Source organism: Pleurodeles waltl, chromosome 5 (assembly GCF_031143425.1).
Source record: "Pleurodeles waltl isolate 20211129_DDA chromosome 5, aPleWal1.hap1.20221129, whole genome shotgun sequence".
Lineage (NCBI taxonomy): Eukaryota > Metazoa > Chordata > Amphibia > Caudata > Salamandridae > Pleurodeles > Pleurodeles waltl.
In genome coordinates, this window is record NC_090444.1 from 241,955,408 (window position 1) to 241,976,548 (window position 21,141).

At 45.6% G+C, this 21,141-nt stretch overlaps 1 protein-coding gene across 8 annotated transcripts in view; it reads left to right on the forward strand.

Annotated features, from left to right (window-relative positions):
• The window catches only part of EML4 (EMAP like 4), a 636,979-nt gene that overhangs the window by 477,447 nt on the left and 138,391 nt on the right, over positions 1 to 21,141 (forward strand). For all 8 annotated transcript variants that reach the window (XM_069233976.1, XM_069233980.1, XM_069233975.1 and 5 more), the window contains 3 exons: positions 7,651 to 7,800; positions 9,386 to 9,455; positions 12,071 to 12,181. In XM_069233976.1, coding sequence (XP_069090077.1) covers positions 7,651 to 7,800; positions 9,386 to 9,455; positions 12,071 to 12,181 — 331 coding nt within the window. The remainder of the gene's footprint in view (positions 1 to 7,650; positions 7,801 to 9,385; positions 9,456 to 12,070; positions 12,182 to 21,141) is intronic.

Consider the following 21,141-nt stretch of genomic DNA (forward strand, 5'->3'; position numbering starts at 1 on the left):
GATATTTTAATTAAATGTATTTCATACAGGGTGTATTAAATGATTCCTTCCTTGCCATGTTTGTTTCGCCATTAACACTAATTAGTGTTCCCTTCACAAGCACGGTTGTTGAAGCTGCTTTTATTTCATTATTTCAGCAGGTCACTCACTGCGGAACAATCAGTCACACATATGTGGCTTCTCTTTCCAAACTCACGTCTTGAGACCTAAAGTACCTACCAGTGAAACACAAACATTATTAGTATGAAATGCACTGCATTGTACTGCAGGGCTGGTTTTAGTGCAAAGCTAGTATACTTTTAAATTAATAAAAAAGAATTGGCACTATTGCAAGAAAAATGTTGGTAAGTTCTGATTCTTAATGGCTTTCCACAGTGCTTAACAATATATGGTAATTTCGAGAATCACACTTTTAAACTTTAAAAAAGACTTCAGCACATTACGTGTTTATTTTTCCTTAAATGTTTCTCTGCTTGTATTGTCCAACCTGGTTCATAAAGCTTTGCTACCCATAACAATGAAACGATTTATGGATTTTATTAGTATGCATTGTATGTCGGCAGTCTGATGCTGCACTAAACCTTTTTGTTTTTCTCTGCCCTTCACTAATGAAATGTAGGCTTTATTCACGTATATCAAATCTTCTACAGTACTTGGTTTCACTTTTCGGACTCGAAGGAATATAGAATCAATACTCAATTTAATTTTCCAATGCATTTTTACAGTGTATTCTAGAGGTAGGACTACGCCTTTGTTGAGAGAACACAATGGTAGGATTTTCTACTCGAGAGATGTTTTAGAAAACTGTACAAGAAGTAGATCAATGAGCGAAACACTTGCCCTAAATGGAAACATTTAAATATTTAAAAATGAGTCATTGGCCAGTCCCACCTGACTGTCACATGCCTGCTATATTTGTGTTTAATGGTTTTCTGTAGTGTCACACTTCAGTTTAGGGAGTACTCTGCTTAGCAGGTAATATTAAACAGAATAGATTAGTCAATATAAAAGTTAATATGATATAAAAGATATCAGAAAGTAACACGTACATGTGATTTTGTGACTTAAGTGGTGGGGAGGTATTTGGTTTTGGTAGTTGGACATATAGGGTGTTTTACTGAAGAGTATTTTCTGTCCACTCAAGGCAGTTAGCAGGTATGTAAGATGCTGGTTGATTTAATTGAATTACTTTATATGTGAGGCAGCAGAATTTGAATTTCATTCTCTTCTCCGCAAAGGGAAGCTAACATTGCTCCCTTAGTTGTGGGGTGATGTGATCAACTTTTTTCTCAAATGAACTCTATCTTGCCCAGCAGCATACCACGACTTTAAAGTGTTGCATTGAAGGTTTGGTCTTATGACACTAGCTAGGAAACTGTTGATAAGTCGTTCTCGCTTGCATCCCTAAACTCTTTTTACAAATGGGATGTGCATCCTGCAAAATTAAATTACCCGCTATTTATAGATACCTGATACAGATTTCTAGTTGCCGATTCCTTGCCTTAGAATTTCCCCTCAGGCGTCAGACTTGTTCCAGAGATTTTTTCTTCGAGCAACACCCTTGCCCATTGGTAGGTGGCGTCTGTAGACTCCACGAGCGTCGTTGGGGTCATATTCGCCATGATGACGTTGGGAGTAGTACATAGACGCTGCCTCACCACAGTGACGTCCGTTCTTTTCTTTTCACGCCATGCACTGATCCAGAGAGAGTTACCCTTGGTCGCGTTTTGACTGACGTCAACTCTTTTGTTGACTTTTTGGTGAGTTTTTGGATGCGTCCAGGGATGTCACTGAAGACCGGCTTCAAAGCTTGCGAGGACTGTCACCGCATGATGTCAGTGATCGAACCGCATCAGGTCTGTTTGTGGTGCCTGGAGCACGACCACGACCCAAAGTCGTTCTCCAAGGCCTTGAGGGAGCGGTCCCTCAAGCTTATGGCGGCCCAGCGCTCGACTCTGCGTAGGTCTTGCTCAAGGGGAAGGTCTCGAGACCGGTTGCAGAGCCACCACCATTCTTCTTCTTCAAAGTCTTCCGGTCAAGGTAAGAAAAAGTTGAAGAGATCCAGTCATCCTTCGACTTCACCCCGTCACTCAGCTGATGCAACGCAAGAGGAGCGTCGGTGCTCGAGGCCTCCATCTTCTGAGCCTGCTTCTGGGTCTGCTCCGTGCATCCCTGAGTTTCCAGGAGCCGGGGCGACCAATGCCCAATTAAAGGAGTTTTATGAGGCCATGTGCCTCATTTTTGGGCATACCCCCACCCCACCCCCAATAAGGTGGCTTCAGGCCCAAGGGGTTTGGTTGAGTGGCGTTCGGGTTCTGCGCCGGTGGCTCCAGCCGCTGAGGTCCCCTCTGGATTCGCTCTCTGATCCGCACCGGTGTCAGTCCTACCATTAAAATCTTCTCTGGCGCCAGTTCGATTGTTGATGCTCCAGAGGTCGGTGGTGCCCATCATCGACGTCGACCCGATCCTCATCCCCGACGAGACTGAGTCGGACCAGCGATGGTGGATGCCGTCTCATTCTATGGTTGGATTCTGACCCTTTTACTTATGGGTACGAATTCGGGGAAGGATTGGAGGGGTCCCTAGACCCTTATGAATACCAGGATGACCCTAACTCGGACTGGGCATGGGAGTTGGTTGAGGCCAGTGGTCTGGATACCTCTCCAGATGCTGGCATGCTTTCTCCTCCTACCGTGGCTATGGCAGGGGGAGCAACTTATTACATGGTGGTCAGTAGGGCAACTGAGCTCCTCCGCCTTGAGCTGCCTACTGTTCAGGTCAGGTCTCATCTCCTGACGGAGGTGCTTCAACCAGGGGCTTCCACATCTGAGTCTCTTCTTCCATTTAGTGAAGCCCTCACCGATATCCTTTTGGGTACTTGGTCCAGACCCAACACACAGACTCCTGTGAACAGGACTATCGTACGCCGCCATCGGCCTGCCCCAAATGACCCTAAAATCCCTGTCCCAACACCCCATCCCTGAGAGCCTTGTCATCCAGGTATCCTCATCCTTGGGCGTATTCCCACCCACACCCCCGGATTGCGAGTCAAAAAGGCTGGAACAATTTGGGACGAATTGGTTTTCTTCCTCCAGTCACGCGCTGCGGTCAGTGAACAATGCATGCCTTTTGGGCTGCTATACCCACTCTTTGTGCGATACGGTCGCACAAGTTCTGCCGCAGATACCGGAGGGGGCCCGTGCTATGGTCTCCCAAGCTGTCACCAATGGGAGAGACGTGGCAAAGTTCACTATCAGATGTAGGCTGGAAACAACAGACTCTCTAGGTAGATCGGTTGCGACAACGGTGGCCTTGAGGCACCACGCCTGGTTATGTACATCTGTTTTTTTCAAGGGATGTCCAACAGACTCTTATGGACATGCCCTTTGATGGCTCCAGTCTCTTCGGAGACAAGGCGGACTTAGCTTTGGAGAAGTTCAAGGACTCCCAGGCTACGGCTCGGTCCCTCGGACTTGCCACTGCCCCTCACCCCCAACAGTCCACTTTTCACCCCTTTCGTGGCCATGGAAGCTCCCTGTCATGTTCCTAACCCAGCCACCGTGCCACCCATGCTGTTCAGCCGCTGTGTGGCCGGGGACATGGAATCCCACCTGGTCTTGGGACAGGGAACCAGAGGTCTGCCAAGTACATCCCTTCCCCTGCTGGAGCCTCCAAACCCTCCTAGTCCGTCCTCTCACTCCGGGCCAAATGGCGGCAGGATTCGCCATCACCTGCCCCACTGGGAATCCATCACTACGGACAGGTGGGTTTTGCAGATCGTTCGAAGGGGCTACTACCTTCCCTTCGAATCTGCCCCACCAGCCTGCCTTCATCAGTCAGCCGTATTCCGGAGGATCATTTGGCACTTCTCTGCCTGGAAGTTGCTGCTCTCTTGGCCAATGAAGCCGTAGAGTGGGTCCCTGCGCCAGAAGTAGGTTGTGGTTGTTATTCCCGCTAATTTCTGGTGGCCAAAAAAGAAAAGGGCTTACTTCCTATCCTAGACCTTCGGGACCTTAATCTCTTCCTCAAGAAGGAGAAATTCCAAAGGCTCACCCTGGCTCAGGTCCTGTCTGCCTTGGACCCAGGAGACTGGATGGTAGCGTTGGACTTGCAGGACGCTTATTTCCATATTCCCACCCTGCCTGCACACAGATGTTGCCTATGATTTATGGTAGGTCACGAGTACTTTCAATTTACCATGCTCCCCTTCGGCCTTACCAGGGCCCCTCGGATGTTCATGAAAGTGATGGCGGTGGTTGCAGGTCATCTGTGCAGGTTGGGGGTTTCAGTCCTCTCCTACCTCAACGACTGGCTGTTCAAGGCGGACTCGCTCCAGAAAGTTGTCTCCCACTTTCAGACTACGGCAAATCTCCTGCACACACTGCTGTTCACTATAAACGTGCTGAAGTCTCACCTGACTCCCTCTCAGATGCTCTTTTTCATCTGAGCTGTTCTGGACAGGATATTCAGGCTATGATTCAGATCTTTCAGCCTCTGTCTTGGGTTTTGTGAGACTGACTCTGAGGCTACTGGGCCTCAGGTCCTCCTGCATCCTGCTAGTGACACATGCCAGATAGCATATGTGGGCTCTGCTGTGGGACTTGAAGTTCCAGTGAGCCCAGCATCGGGGAAATCTCTCCGACATGGTCCAGATCTCGGAGGGGACTGCGAAAGACCTGCAGTGGTGGCTTTGCAATTCGCATTGGGTCAATTGCAGACCCCTCTCCCTTCCCCAGCCAGATCTATCCATAGTGACGGATTTGTCACTTAAGGAATGGGGCAGCCACATGGGAGAGGCGGAGATCAGAGGCCTCTGGTCTCGGGCATAGTCTGGGCTCCATATCAATCTTCTGAAGCTCTGGGCGATCAGGTTTGCGTTGAAAGCATTTCTTCCCTCTCTCAAAGGGAAAGTCGTGTAAGTGTTCACGGACAACCCTACCACCATGTGGTACTGCAACAAACAGGTTGAAGTAGGGCCCTGGACCCTTTGTCCGGAGGCACTACGCCTCTGGGCATGGCTGGCACATCAGGACATTACCCTTTTGGTTCAACATCTGGCAGGCTTTCTGAATGCCAGAGCAGACTAACTCAGCCGTCACTGCATAGCTGATCACAAATGGCATCTCCATCTGGAGGTGGTGCAAGGTCTCTTTCAGCAGGGTGGAGAGCCTTGGTTAGATCTGTTTGCCTCCGCAGAGAACAAGCAATGTCAGCTGTTTTGCACGTTGGAGTTTCCAAGGTGGCACACGCTTGGAGATGCTTTTCGTCTTGAGTGGAACTCCGGCCTCCTTTCCACCTATACCACTTCTGCCCAGAGTTTTCAAGAAGATCAGGAACAACCGGGCCCAAGTTATTTTGGTAGCTCCTGACTGGGCATGGAGAGTGTGGTATCCAGAGCTATTGAGCATGACCACCGATCCTCCACTCAGACTGCCTCTTCGGGAGGATCTTCTGTCGCAACAGCAGGAGACGGTTCTCCACCCGAACCTGTCCAATCTCCTCCTTCATGCGTGGAGATTGAGAGGTGGAGGTTGACTGCTTTTGACCTTCCACCTGAAGTCAGTGATGTTATCTTGGCAGCCAGGCGTCCCTCTACCAAAACGGTATTCGCCTGTCTTGGGCATAAATTTGTGGCATGATGTACCAACAAATCTGTTGCTCCCCTCTCTGCTCCTCTTTCTGAGGTTCTTTTGTTAATTCTTTCTTTAGCCCAGCAGGGCTCTGCTTTGGGCACCCTTAAAGGTTATTTATCGGCTATTTCGGCCTTTCTTAGGTTGCCTGATCAGCCTTCACTCTTTAAGACTCCTATTGTCAGTCAGTTCCTTAAGGGCATCACCCATTTGTTTCCTCCCACTCCATTTATTGTACCTCAGTGGGACCTCAATCTTGTGCTTACTTTCTTAATGTGTACTCCCTCTGAGTTGATGCACAGTTGTCCATTGCGGCTCCTTACTTTCAAGACTGTTTTTCTTGTTGCCATCACTTCTTCTCACAGAGTGAGTGAGCTTCAGGCTCTTTCTTCAAAGCCCCCATACTTGTCTGTGCACCCTGACAAAGTGGTGTTACGCACTAAGGCTTCCTTACTTCTCATGTAGGCCAGTCCATCACCTTGCCTATTTTTTACACACCTCCACATCCTTCTCATGAGGAGGAGAGACTCCACCGTCTGGTCCCAAAAAGAGCGTTGGCATACTATCTCAGTTGTACTAAATGTTTCCGGGTGGATGATCAACTCTTTGTTGGATATGTGGGTGCGTAGAAAGGGAAGGTGGTGCAAAAAGTACCATCTATCGATGGGTACTTCTTTGCATCAAGATGTGCTACGCTTTGGCCAAGAAGCAATCCCCTGAGGGTTTGTGCGCTCATTCCACCAGAGCGACTGCTGCTTCCACTGCGTTAGCACGTGGAGTTCCTGTCTTGGATATCTGCCAGGCATCTATGTGGGCATCCTTGCACACATACACTAAACATTACTGCCTGGACAGTTAGGCCCGTCAGGACGGCTACTTTGGTCGTTCGGTCCTGCTGGACTTTCTAGTACCATCTTGGTTTGCAGCCCACCTCTGAGGATGGCATTGCTTTGGTATCTATTCTAAGGTAAGGAATCTGCAACTAGAAGTCTCTGTCAGATGTACAAGTTAGTTACCTTCGGTAACGATATATCTGGTAGAGACATATTCTATTGTAGTGTGGTGAAAATTAACTTTTATTGTTGGTAAAACCTTTGCACAGGCAAATAAAAGGTAGACGTGCTTTTAAAAACCTTTGCACGCAGATAGCTTAAACAAGTTGAACATGCCATAGTAATAACTGCATGCTGTGTTTTTATGCCCATGTAATCACTGTTCTTTTGATTCATAGGTTAGTGAAACTACTGTGCATGATAAAGGCCATTGTATTGCAGGGCCCTGATTACGAGTTGGGAAGAGCAGGATTTCCATGTGAACTTTTGCTTTACTCGATCGACTGTCCAGGTGTCCCCGCTCCCGGTTTTCTTGGGTGCAGGATCACCAGGCCCAATCTTACCAGCGCGAAATTCTGGCAGGTAAAATCGATTTGAGGCGTCAACAAAAACAAGTCAGGGCTCGGAACTTCCCCCACCCAAGCTTCTCTTCTGATAAGGGGGGCTGGCCACTACCAGAACGGTTATTGCCCTGCCCTCTCTACCTACCTTATTCCACGCTCCCGCCCCTCACAGAAAGCACCTCACACATAGCCCCTCACACATTTACCCCCTGTCCGTACAGTTATTCACCGTTCCCAGAGGTTTGACTCGTAATTGAACAGTACTGGAGGGGTTTGTGTGCGGTAAAGGTTATTACGTGCGCTTAATTTGCACCCCACCAGTACTATCATTGGCGTCTAGGTGATGCATTATCAGATTGTAATAATGTCACAGGGTAGCAAAAACAACTATATTTTCTGATTCATGACAGAAATACAACTTAATAGCTGTAAAACATTGAGTTGGAGTTCAGCGAAGTTAAAATGTAATATTGGACTCCACTTCTGCTCTTGTGATGTGCACATCTCTCGTCCTGCACGCAATTCCAAAAGCATCATTTGAGAACAGTTCAATGACAAAAGACTTTTTTCCGTTTCTAAATAAATCCATAAAATATACTGTTGTAAACCTTGACTGGTGTTAAGATATGGATATCGTGGGAGGGATTGTCGAGCCAATGTCTACCTCCTCCCCACTGGCGAAATAGTGTATTTCATAGCGTCGGTAGTGGTGTTATTCAACTATGATGAGCGAACGCAGAGGCACTACCTCGGCCACACGGACTGTGTTAAATGGTCAGTATGAGCTTCCAAGCCTTATGTTTAACATGCATGGTCCTTTGCCTGACTGCTTTATATTGTTTTGCTGTGTTTTGTTTGATGAATTATGCATGTGCACTCACAGTAATGCAGTGCAGAGGGCTAAGACGAGCACAGACGCTGCTGGTAATTGACCTGTCAGCAGAAGCTGCAAATTGTTTTCTAAAATATATAGAGTAATCGTTGCAAGTTACCAATGTCCTAAAGTGACTTGAAACCCGGAAATGTATAGGTAACATCCTGTGCGAAAAGTTCAGGTTTGTATTACTGTTAGCTAAATGTGATATAAACAGTAATTATAACAAGATGGGGACGAAATTGTTTATTTTTAAACTTTATCAAATATAATTTCATAAGATTGTGAGTGGGGCTCTGAAACAGTTGTTCACGACTTTGCATAAACAAATCTTAACTCTTCCTATTAACTTCTTTAAAGGTACATCTAGCAAACCCGAGATGGTTCATTTCAGACACACGGGGAAGTGTTTAAACCCAAGTATTTTTCATTAAAATGAGATTATTGAAATAAAAAAAAACATTGGGAAGACTTGACATATTATGTATCATCAAAAATATTTTCAAATATACTATGTCCAAAAATATCCTTAATGGTAACTTGTCACATTTAAACTGAAAATGGGGATAACTAGACTTGCGGAAAATTGTAACAGGTTCAAAATTTGCAAAGCTTACCTTTTGCCAACTCCGAAGGGATCTTTTTTAATTTTTGACAATGCGGCAAATTTGGTGAGGTTTACAAAACAATAAGAGGACAATCCTGCGAAAATTGCTTTGAAAGAAAAAAATGCGAAAACTACCTTGATTATATTCTTCCGCAGACCATGTTTGCTGTAAGTTGTCTAAATGTCATTTTTTGTGAAAGTGACGAACCTAGTGAAGTTGCCAAATCTGTCACTTTCGCAAAAACTAATACCCAAGTAAAACCTGTTCCCACTGATGTTCACTCAAACAATACAGAATAAAGTGACATGTACTGGTAATGTGGCTTTCAAGGGCAGCTGCCCATTTCATATGTCCCTCGTTCTCTTTTTTCTAATTTGCTTGAGGAAAAAAAAAAAAACACAGCATCATAAAAATCCAGTTGTGGGCTCTAGGTTCGTTGCTGTTTTGTGTCACTTGCAAGGATATTTGCTCACTTGAGTTATTGTCTTTATATTCATATTAAAACATGGGACAGTTGTGACCTCCATTAAAAACATTGGAGTGTCGGGGTGTGTCTTCCCATTTCATTAGTATATTCGGCCCCAGCGAGTGCTTCGCTCACCTGTTGCTTTAGGCTACATCATTCGATAAAGTCCCTCTCCCAAAGCTATAGGCTCTCGCCACCTACTCAGGCTTTTAACTCTCCGCCACAGCCAGTATGGCCCCCACCACGGGCTGTAATGCACCATTATCTCACATGAACTTCTCAAAGTTAGGGTTAGGGACTAAAGTTGCATTTTTAGCTGTAGATCACTGATGTGTGTGCTAAATAGTTTGTTGTCTCTTTGAAATGACCTTGGATGGTATAATAACATTTTTGGTGCTTTTTTCCCCCTAGTCTAGCGATCCACCCGGACAAAATACGGATTGCCACCGGACAGATCGCAGGAGTGGACAAAGATGGAAGGGTGAGTAAGAGCTTCGGGCAGCCATGACACCAGCACATTCTTGAGCATCCTTTTCACACACACGTGTGGAATTTGGAAGTCATTTAAAGAGGCCTCTGGAGAGGTCGTCTCTCCTTAGAGCAAACACTGTGGTAAAGCGGAGGTCCTGGGCGCCGACCTTGCAAGCTCTGCACACGTAGCTGCAGCCTCGCAGCTTCCGGTTCTCTGCAGTGTAAACAATGCCGGATAGACCTCTAGGGCACGTTTTACAGCTTCATCGCTACGCTTACTTTTTCTTCTCAGCCTTAAAGGGGCCTTTAAATGTATTTCTAAAGCCTGCACGCTTTTTTTTTTCATTCCAAGTTTAATATTTAACTGCGATGCGTGTTTTTCGTACCTTGTTATATGTTACTTCGAAATCTCCGTATAGATGGGTTAAGTGATACTTATGAAGTAGGTCGAGAGACTAGGATCGTTTAGCTAATTTGACGTTCTCGAGTGCTTTTTAGGCCTCGACAGTTCTATTTAGATCTTGCCAGCCCATTGTAGGTCACAACAAGACTTCATTTACGTAACTTTGTAGATCTGTGCCATGTTTATCATTCGGGTTTTATGAAGCACGTCTCCAACCTGTAAGAGAAGGTCTGGTGCAAACATTCGACGTGCATTTTCACACCATTAATGGTATAGCTAGGGCAGCACATCATCTATTTCAAGGGCTGAACCAGGGCACAAGTCCTAAATACACGAAGTCTGGGTACTAACCAAGTTAGGCAGTATGCGGGTGACATCACATGTGACATCGCATGTGGCGTCACAGGAAGTGGCATCCCAGCCAGCCCATGACCTTACAAGAATTGACATCAGATCTTAAGACCTCACACCTTTAGCATGTCTCTCCTGAGTACATCTAAACACATTACAAGATTTAACAAATTAGATTTTGTGTCGGGGTCGAGCCAAAAAAGTGACGCACACCGAAGCAAAATCTAGGACTCAGTTTATACTTTTTTTTAAAACTCTGAAACAAGGAAATTCTCAAGAAGGATAAATATTGCAGTAAATCACTGCTGCCCAATTAGTTGCATAGTCTGCATTTAAAAAAAAATATGTTGTGTTAAGACACCTGCTCCAAAGATCTTCGTGTGCCCACTACATCTTGTACTAATTATAATAATAATGGCAAGATAATTCTTGAGCCTATCACATTTGATGGAGAGATCTGTGTTTGGTCTAGTCTGTTTTGAATCAAAGGAGCATTGAGGGCTGACGTGCCTCCTGCTGAGCACATCTTGTAACATACAGATGTCAGATGTTTATTTTATGTCGCTATCTAAGAGGTTACTGCTTTTAACACAGATATTCTTTTGTTACAGTTAATAAATTGTCTTCCTAATATAGCATTTTAAGCTTTGACGGATATGTGACTAGTGCAAACCACTGTGGCCTCACAAATTTCCTTTAACAGGGCTTTGTTTTGCAATTTGAAGATCCTGGTGTATTTGCATGAGACAAGCCTCTTTTTGATGGAAAGTTAAAGCAGAAATGATGCGGATGGTGACAAGATATCTTAGCGAGTTGAGTGTACTCTGCTTTCTCTGTGTGGTTTGCACCTCGCAGGTTTGATGCACAGCAAGGTTGAATCAGCCTTTCAACCTTTCAGGCTTGATAAAATGAGTAACAGCTTTGATTGTGTAATATTAATTGTATCTAAAGATATTTGCTAAAAATCACTGTATAAATAATAGCTTATTAAGAACGAAAGAGGAGCTGATTAAAAAAAAAAAAGAGCTTGTAAAGGGGTGGTACATTGTGGGCCTAACTCCATGCAGATGATTGCACAGCCAGCACTTTTATTGTAGCAGGAATATATTTAACCTGAAGCACTTTACACAGAAAATCATGGTGCATCCGTTCGGGTTGTGTCCAGGTTGGCAAAACTATGATGTGATGTGGATGAGGTAGGAAGAAGGGGTTGGGACGTGTAATAGGGACAGTATTCGACAATATAATGCGCAGTTGACTTTTGTTATTTTCACATGTTGTGGCACAAGTCGATTAATTCATTTTTTCTACCATCAACTTTTCGAGTGCCAAGGACCTAACGCCAGTATCTTGGGCGCTAGACCACATTTCCTCCCATCATTTCCCCTGTTGATATGAATATTCTGAGCACATTTGAAATGCTGGTGTGTGCCACACTTGCTGAGCTCATGCTGTTACCAGGCTGTTCCTTGTTGCCCTTCCTGCCAGTTTTTCCAGTGCTCCTGGGTGTAATAACACAGCATCTTTCTGGTTGCCTTTAGACGAAAAAAACAAGCAGTCACTGTCGAGTAGTGTTATTTCTATAATAATGCCTGACAATCGCATTGTAATTGCATTTATATAGTGCTCCCTTGCCGAGGTGATAAAGCGCTGTAAGCTCCTCTGGAACCCAAGGTTCGTGGTTAATTCAGTGGTGACTGGTTATTGGTGATAATATTGTGCTGTCAAGGAAAGCATTTACTCCAGTTTCGTTGCAGTGGATTAAATTAAAAGTAGAAAGGTAGCGTCATTAGTTGGGGGCAATGTGCGTTGATGCAGGTGGTCCGCGGGATTGCAGGACATTGTTTTTAACTCCTCTCCGCTTTCTACAGCCTCTGCAGCCCCACGTGCGGGTCTGGGACTCCGTCAGCCTGTCCACACTGCAAGTTATTGGTCTGGGGACGTTCGAGCGCGGCGTTGGATGTTTGGACTTTTCCAAAGCAGTAAGGACGCTTTCATTCTATTTTTTTTAAGTTATTTTACAAAGCACGCGCGATAAAACAAACTGTGCAAAACCCCCAATGTTTTTTTTATTATCCTTAAAAAATGTAATAAAATTAATGAGGTGGATAAAGACGTCAAAGCGTATTTTAAAATGAATATTACAGTAAAAAGTGCACTAAATTATACAGGGTAAATCGGTAATGCATTTTGATATGGTTTATTGAACTTAGTGCCCTGAATATAAATTGCTGACTGTAAATGGCAGGAGAATTGTTACGTGGCATGTAGAATATCCGTGCTTAGAAAGAGTTGGAGATTTGGAAATCGCCCATTCCAGGCTGTGTACTGGCTCCTGATGGATGGGGTATGTTTGTCCCACTTGCAGGGCTTCAGTAATATACACAGTAAGTCCAGCGACAGTCGCCTCACCAGTCAGGCCTTTACACCTGTGATTTTCCCTAAATTGCTGGGTTTACAGTCAGCGAGGAGAGCAGTGCACCAGCCCTGGAGTTGCTTATTCTTGATTGGTTGACAGGATAGAGGGGCACTTTCACATGCATGCAGTGGTGGCCTCTGTTGCACTGGAACCAGAGACCAATTTTAAGTTTACTATATGTTTGCATCGTTGGAAGTCCTTACATTTTGATATAGTTCCTGTTCTTTGAGGATAAAAGTTCTCTTTTAACCCCTTTGCTGCCAGGCCTTTTCCCCTCCGGTGCCAGGCCTTTTTTTTCCTATTTGGAATAGTTCTCGCTTAGGCCCTCATAACTTTTTGTCCACATAAGCTACCCACGCCAAATTTGCGTCCTTTTTTTCAACATCCTAGGGATTCTAGAGGTACCCAGACTTTGTGGGTTACCCTGAAGGAGGCCAAGAAATTAGCCAAAATACAGTGAACATTTCGTTTTTAAAAAAAAAAAAAAATGGGAAAAGGGGGCTGCAGAAGAAGGCTTGTGTTTTTTTTCCCTAAAAATGGCATCAACAAAGGGTTTGCAGTGCTAAAATCACCAGCTTCCCAGCCTTCAGGAACAGGCAGACTTGAATCAGAAAACCCAATTTTTCAACACAATTTTTGCATTTTACTGGGACATCCCCATTTTTACGATTTTTTTGTGCTTTCAGCCTCCTTCCAGTCAGTGACAGAAAGGGGCGTGAAATCACTGCTGGATCCCAGAAACCTAAACCTAGACAAAATTCTGAATTCAGCAAGGGGTAATTTGTGTAGATCCTACAAGGGTTTCCTACAGAAAATAACAACTGAAAAAATAATAATATTGAAATTGAGGTAACAAAACAGCAATTTTTCTCTACGTTCTACTCTGTAACTTTTTCCTGCAATGTCAGATTTTTGAAAGCAATATACTGTTACGTCTGCTGGACTCGTCTGGTTGCAGGAATATATAGGGCTTTTAGTTTCATCAAGAACCCTAGGTACCCAGAGCCAATAAATGAGCTGCACCCTGCAGTGGGTTTTCATTCTATACCGGGTATACAGCAATTCATTTGCTGAAATATAAAGAGTGAAAAATAGCTATCAAAACCTTTGCATTTCCAAAATGGGCACAAGATAAGGTGTGGAGGAGCAGTGGTTATTTGCACATCTCTGAATTCTGGGGTGCCCATACTAGCATGTGAATTACAGGGCATTTCTCAAATAGACGTCTTTTTTTACACACACTCTTATATTTGGAAGGAAAAAATGTAGAGAAAAACAAGGGGCAATAACACTTGTTTTGCTATTCTATGTTCCCCCAAGTCTCCCGATAAAAATGATTCCTCACTTGTGTAGGTAGGCCTAGCGCCCGCAACAGGAAATGCCCCAAAACACAACGTGGACACATCCCATTTTTTGACAGAAAACAGAGGTGTTTTTTGCAAAGTGCCTACCTGTAGATTTTGGCCCCTAGCTCAGCCGGCACCTAGGGAAACCTACCAAACCTGTGCATTTTTTAAAACTAGAGACCTAGGGGAATCCAAGATGCGGTGACTTGTGGGGCTCTGACCAGGTTCTGTTACCCAGAATCCTTTGCAAACCTCAAAATGTGGCTAAAAAAACACGTTTTCCTCACATTTCGGTGACAAAGTTCTGGAATCTGAGAGGAGCCACAAATTTCCTTCCACCCAGCGTTCCCCCAAGTCTTCCGATAAAAAATGATACCTCACTTGTGTAGGGTGGGCCAGGTGCCTGCAACAGAAAAAGGCCACAAACTTGTAGAGATTATGGGGATAGCACAGGGAGTTGATAAGCACATATTCTTCTTTTATACATCTTTAGGCTGACTGCTTTGGGGACCCACACAAGTGAGGTGTCATTTTACTTGGGAGACTGAGGGGAACACTGGGGAGTAGGAATTTTGTGCTGGAGCGGTGATCGTACAAACAAAAGTCAGGAAAATATGCTTTTTAAAGCAAATTTTGAGGTTTGCAGAGGAGTCTGGGTAAGAAAATGTTGGGGGAGCCACGCAAGCCACACCTCCCTGGACTCCTTGGGGTGTCTAGTTTAAAAAAATGTCTGGGTCTGGTAGGTTTCCCTAGATGAAGGCCGCACCCAGGACCAAAAACATAGGTGCCCCCTTCCCCCCCCCCCCCCCAAACACAGGTAGTTTTGTAATACATCATTTTGATGTGTCCACATACGTCTGTGATGTGCCAAACACTAAAATTGTGAAAAGAAACGCACTTAGGTTATGTGAAAAAGACCCCTCACCCACCAACCAAGTTGGTGGCATGCTTCATCATCGGGGTCCCACCTGAGACACCTAGCATGTCACAAGTGTGCTGCGACGCCTGATTTCAGCGGAGCAGGTTTTGTCATTTGTACCAAGCATACTGGTTGGATTAGGCACAAGGGTGAGTGATGGTTCAGTAGATCAAATTTTATTAACAAGAGATTTCACAAAAGTGAAATGCACTGGTAATAACTGAAAGGCCAAAAAAATGAACCAATGACTCACAGCTCGTGAACTGTAAAGCCATGGCAAAGCACCAACCGCTTTACAGTCCCTTCACACACCTTTCACACATGACATGCACAAGACCATTCACGCCGCCAGCCACGGGCCCGGCACATTACAACACTCGCATCGACAGGCAGAGCCAGTCAAGGGCCCATCACTTTCATACACCCACATGCCTGATACAGCAATCACACCAGCTGATGAGTGTGTGGACTGGCATTTGGCTTGCACCGCTAGCCAAGCGCCACCCCGCCCATACCGCCAGCCAAGCGCCACCCCAAGCACACCGCCAGCCAAGCGCCACCCCAAGCACACCGCCAGCCAAGCGCCACCCCACGCACGCCATCACTTTTTTTTTTGTTTATAAACAAAGAAACCACTAACTAATTATAAAATAAGTACAAAACTACAAACACTAAAGCTCTAACTAAATACATGACCGTAATGCCAACCGTGAAACTGAACATATGAAAATATAAAATAGACAGTTTACGCTCACAGTATTTCCCAATTTTTTTTCCTTGTGTGGTAACTTCTAAAACAGCCGGGCACGCACAGCCCGGGCTTTGAAGGGCATTCAGGCCAGTACATCCGGCTCTCCCTCCGTATTGATCTCCGGGCACATACTCTACATTTCTTTGTGGGCAAGTCTTTATTGGGAGTGGGAGGAATGTGATCTGGAAAGTGGCGATCTTTCAATCTAGCCACATACTTCACCACTTCTACTCTAGGAACTGTTGCCCGTTCCACCACAATAAGGCTCTCTATCACTGACTCCTGAAATTTAACAAATGTCATCCTTGACTCCGGTGAACAATCCTTGAACACAATAAAAGCATTAAAAGTTGCTAAATGAAATAAATGCCAACTTTTTATACCACACGTAAGACTTACGAAGAGCAGTGTAAGGTTCCAACCTCTGATCAACACCTCCCATGTGCCTATTGTAGTCCAAAATGCACCCAGGTTTGCGCACTTCCGCAACCTGACCCTCAAACAGTCACAGGGGAAGTATTCTCATCATGGATGGTAGATAGCATGTACACATCCCTCCTGTCTGAAAACTTCTGAGCTAGCAGCTCATTATTCCGCAAGGCACTGCACTGTCCCCTCAAGTTTTTTACAGACAAGCTCCCTTGGATAGCCTTTCCGGTTAGAACAGATTGTGCCACAAGCAACAGTGTCCACTCTAAACAACTCCTTGAACAACTGCACTCCAGTGTAGAAATTATCTATGTACAAATGGTGAACTTTGTTAAACAGTCGTCTACCAAGTTCCCACACAATTTGTTCGCTAACTCCAAAAGTGGCCGGATCACCAGGAGGGTCAATACTGGAATCCCTACCAGTGTAGACCCCGGAAATTATACACATATCCTGTACTGCTTTCTGACAGCCTATACAATTTAATCCCATACCGTGCCCTCTTACTAGGAATGTACTGCTTAAAAACTAAACGCCCCTTGAAAAGGACCAAAGACTCATCCACACTTATCTCTATGCCTGGAACATAGACCTCTGAAAACTGATCTACAAAATGATCAAGGACAGGCCTAATCTTAAAAAGACGGTCACAATCAGGGTGATCTCGTGGCAAGGCTAAAGCATTGTCTACAAAATGCAGCATACGAAGAATAAGCAAATAGCGATTACGTGTCATAGTTGCAGGAAATATAGCCGTTGCCATCAAGGGACCAGTAGACCAAAAGAAGCCAGTGATGGCTTCCTGATCAACCCCATCTAAAAAGTAAAACCCAAAAACTTTTTCATATCTTCTAGATATGTGGGAACCCACTGAGTAGCTCTAGACTGAGGCCTAAGTCTGGCAGCGTTGTCCCTCAAATATTGCTCTGTATACAAATTAGTCTGCTCCACAATCTCTTAGAAAAATACATCGTCCATAAACAAGTGAAAGAAATGGGCAGGCAAAAAGTTTTCCGTATTGACTCTACACCCTAGGAGACCAGTAAATGCAGGTAACTGTGGCTGCTCCATGTTTGGGGCAATCCAGGTGTCAGATCTTCTAATGGGAAACCCTTCAGCCCCAGGCTGCTGCACTCTTGGCACATCAGTGTCCTCCCCTAAAACAGGCCCTTCATCTGCACTGAGAGTAGCTTCCTCATCAATAGAATACTCTCGGACAGAAAACTCACTGCCAGAATCTCTCACTTCCTCCTCTGCCTCAGATGCAGAGTCAGTCTTGTAATCATGGTCTGAAGACGACTCAAAGAGCATAGCAACAACCTGCTGAGCGGTCACTCTGCGGCTAGCCATGATTCTCACTAACAACAAATGGATTGCCAACAACAACTAGCACTAAAATAAGTAATAAACAAAGTGTAGCTTTATCACAAAGAGTTATGTACTAAAAAACGATACCACTCACTTGCCTGAGCAAGCAACTCACCAACAACTACTCTACACAGCAATCACCCATGATATCCCACTAAAAAGAAAAAAGAAAAAAGCAAATTAGACATATGACAACGCAAATATCATTGTGCTGAAATCTAAGGACAATTTCACACACAATACTGCATTTAGTACACCACCTACAATCATCATGTCATTCATGCATGTCAACAATACTCCTTTGGAGTAAATTGCTTTCACTTACCTAAAACATGCAACTATGCAAACCGCAGGACAACTACTGCCCCCCCCCCCCCACAAAACACACACACCTCACAATCCCTGGCGCCTAGTGGGTTTCAACACCCCCCCCCCCCAGGGGCCAGATCTGCCAAAAACATGGCCTATCTAGCCCCAGGGGGGGGCCGAAACATATAAAAAAAAATATTGCCCCCGGGGCAGTGAGCCTTGCCTAAGGGGTCGCTGCCCTAAAACAAAAAAAATAATTTCCCTGGTGTCTAGTGGTTTTCAGCCCACCCTCCAACACTATGGATGCACCTGCTCCCCCTGCAGGTGAACAAAGCGCGACTTATCAAGCTATGCAGAAAATGGAAACTACTCTACACAACCATACATCACAGTTTGAAAAGGTACTGCAGGCCATTCTCGACACTAAGACCACTCTGGAGGCAAAGACTGGCGCAGTAGTGGTAGACGTCAATTTACTCCGTGCTGATCAGCATATACTGTCGGACCAGGTTGCGGAGGTGGAAAACGACCTGGCTAAGCTGCCTCCGGTGGTACAAATTCTACAAGAGAAGATACTACATTTGGCGACAGAGGTAATTAGCCTAAAGCGTAGCGCGGAGGGCGTGGAAGGGAGATCGAGACGTAATAATATCCGCCAGGTGGGCTTCCCGGAACGTGTTGAAGGCCCTAGTGCGGAGTTGTTTTTAGAGAGGTGGCTCACGGACACCTTACTACGTGACAAGGTCCCGAAGTTCTTTTCAATTGAACCTGCACATAGAGTACCAGGTAGCCCCCCGCCACCAGGAGCACAACCTCGCCCCTTGATAGCTAGGGTACTTAACTATCGTTACAGGGACCTCTTGCAGTTATTTCGCAAAATGTACCCTGTACAATACGAAAATGCAATGATTACAGCCTATCCTGACTTTACTGCAGATATCTGTCGCGTTAAGGAGCGCCTTCGTGAACGTAAAATCAAGTATGCGCTGCTGTTCCCGGCCAAGCTCCCAGTGCAGGACGATTCAAGTGCACATTTTTACTTCACCGGAGGTTGCCTGGACCTGGCTGCATGCCAAGGGCCTAGCTAGACCCGCAAGTACAGAAAACGGAGGAAGTCTGGTCTTCTCCAAAGGTAAAGCGTAGGCAACGTAAGCGACAAGGGATTAAACCCACACCCGAACAATTGATTGAGGAACGCTCTAAACTATTACAGGCCACGTCAAGTTTTGTGTCTGATCCTCCGACAGCGACGTCCACCCAAGCAGATGTTGAACTAGAGGCAGATACCCCCTCCCACTCCACGGATTCCTCGTTGGGTCCGCTTCTCACTCCACGCTCAGCTGATGATATCTGATATGTTCCACCTACCTTGCCGCTTGCAAGTACTATGCTACGCCACACTACCAGGTCCTATGTTTCGCTTATGTATGGATGTCTTTCACAAACAAGTGGTTGCGTGAGACCTTCTACATAACTTTTTCCTCTAGGACATTCCCGTTTGGGGTCTGGGCGTTGGGCAGAGAGTGACCATTCGTAGTGCCGGGAGCCTGCACTCTTAGCTTCCATTTAAATCATACACGCCCGTTCCATATGGACCTGTTCTACTCGATGCCAGTGAGCGGATCTCATTCTGTTGGGGCACTTATAATATTGTTGTTTGGCATTTTTATTTGCAGTTCGGTTTTTTTCTATTTTTTCGAAGGGTTTCTTTCTGGATGTTTATTTAGGTTTACTCTATTAGCGTCACAAACTACATCTTACCTATGAGGCCACATACAGATGCTGAGATTATGGAGGCAAACATATAATTGGCTGTTGGCGTCTGGTATCTTTCGGGAACAGCGGTTGTGGGGACCATGTGTGGCTTTAGTTCACTCAATTTCCACATATTCTTATAGCCCCATTGGGAAGAAAACTCACCTCATAATATAATGTGTTGACTTGGAATGTAAGGGGGATGGCAACTCCACGCAGGCAACAGCGAGTATACGCATATCTTAGGAAACACCAAATACATCTTGCCATGCTGCAGGAAACGCACCTATCAGATACCATGCTAGAAAAAATATGTGCAAGGTGGAAGGGACAGCTGTGTGGGACCACATCCTCCTCCTTCACTCGCAGGGTGGCTAGTTGGATAGCTCCAGGAGTACCATATGTGAGTGATCGCACACAGACCGACCCGGATGGTAGTTACGTGGTGATGGAGGGGCCTGGATGATTTGCCCCTGTCACTGGTGGCACTGTATGCTCCCAGCACTAATCAATGCGGTTTCGTACATACATTGTCTACGGGGATATTCTGCGACCCAGCAACAGATAGCATATGGGGAGGAGACTTCAATTGTGTCTTAGACATTCACATGAATCGTTCATTTCCCCCACTCCTGACCGCCCCGAGTAACCGAATCTCACGTGAATTAGCAGTATGGGTAACGTGGATTGGCTTAAGGGACATTTGGAGATCAAGACACCCAACACAACGCGAATACTCCTTTTATTCCCCCGTACATCACCTACACACTAGAATAGACATGCTCCTTACATCATCAGCTGTGATTCATAGGGTGCACGCCTCAGACTATCTGGCTCGTACCATATCGTATCATAGTCCGCTATGATTGATACTGGACTGGGGGCGTCCGTACACACGTATCCCCACATGGCGCCTCCAGCCGGAGGCACTCTCAGACTCCCCCCCCCCCCCTTTCGCACAGACCTCGCTCAGTGCTTAACCACTTATCTCTCCTTGAATAATAACACAACACCCTATCGTGCTACCGAATAGGGTGCCCATAAGGCGGTGATGCAAGGCCACTGTTTGGCAGCCTCAGTGGGAGTAAGGAGGGTATTGCTCAAAGAGGTGGAAGGACTGGAGATTAAATTGCGCGAGACAGATGTGGCAGTGTCTAGGGGAGAGCTACCACTGGAACAATTGAAGGGGCTGAGGGTTGGTCACAGAGAGGCGGATAATAGATTGTGCAAACATGACTACAGACACTTCATGACACATCAGTATGCAGAGGGAGATAAATCAGGCCGTCTGCTGTCTTGGCTGGTGCATCAGCCTTCACAGCCCTCACCTATAGGAGCGATCCGTCTGCCTTCCGGGAATATAATCAACTCCCAAGTGGAAATTAACGAAGCCTTCTATGCATACTACCGGTCTCTATATTCACCCCTACTCCCTCGCTAAAAATACAAATGACTAACTTCTTGATGTCCACCCCTCAGAACCGCCTGCTGATAGAACAGGCGGACGCAATGGAGGGCCCAATCATTATAGAGGAACTCCGTCTGGCATTGTCACAGATGGTGCGCAGTAAGACACCTGGCTCGGACGGGCTGCCAGTAGAATATCTAACCTCACTAGCACCATATCTTCTACGACCATTACTCCA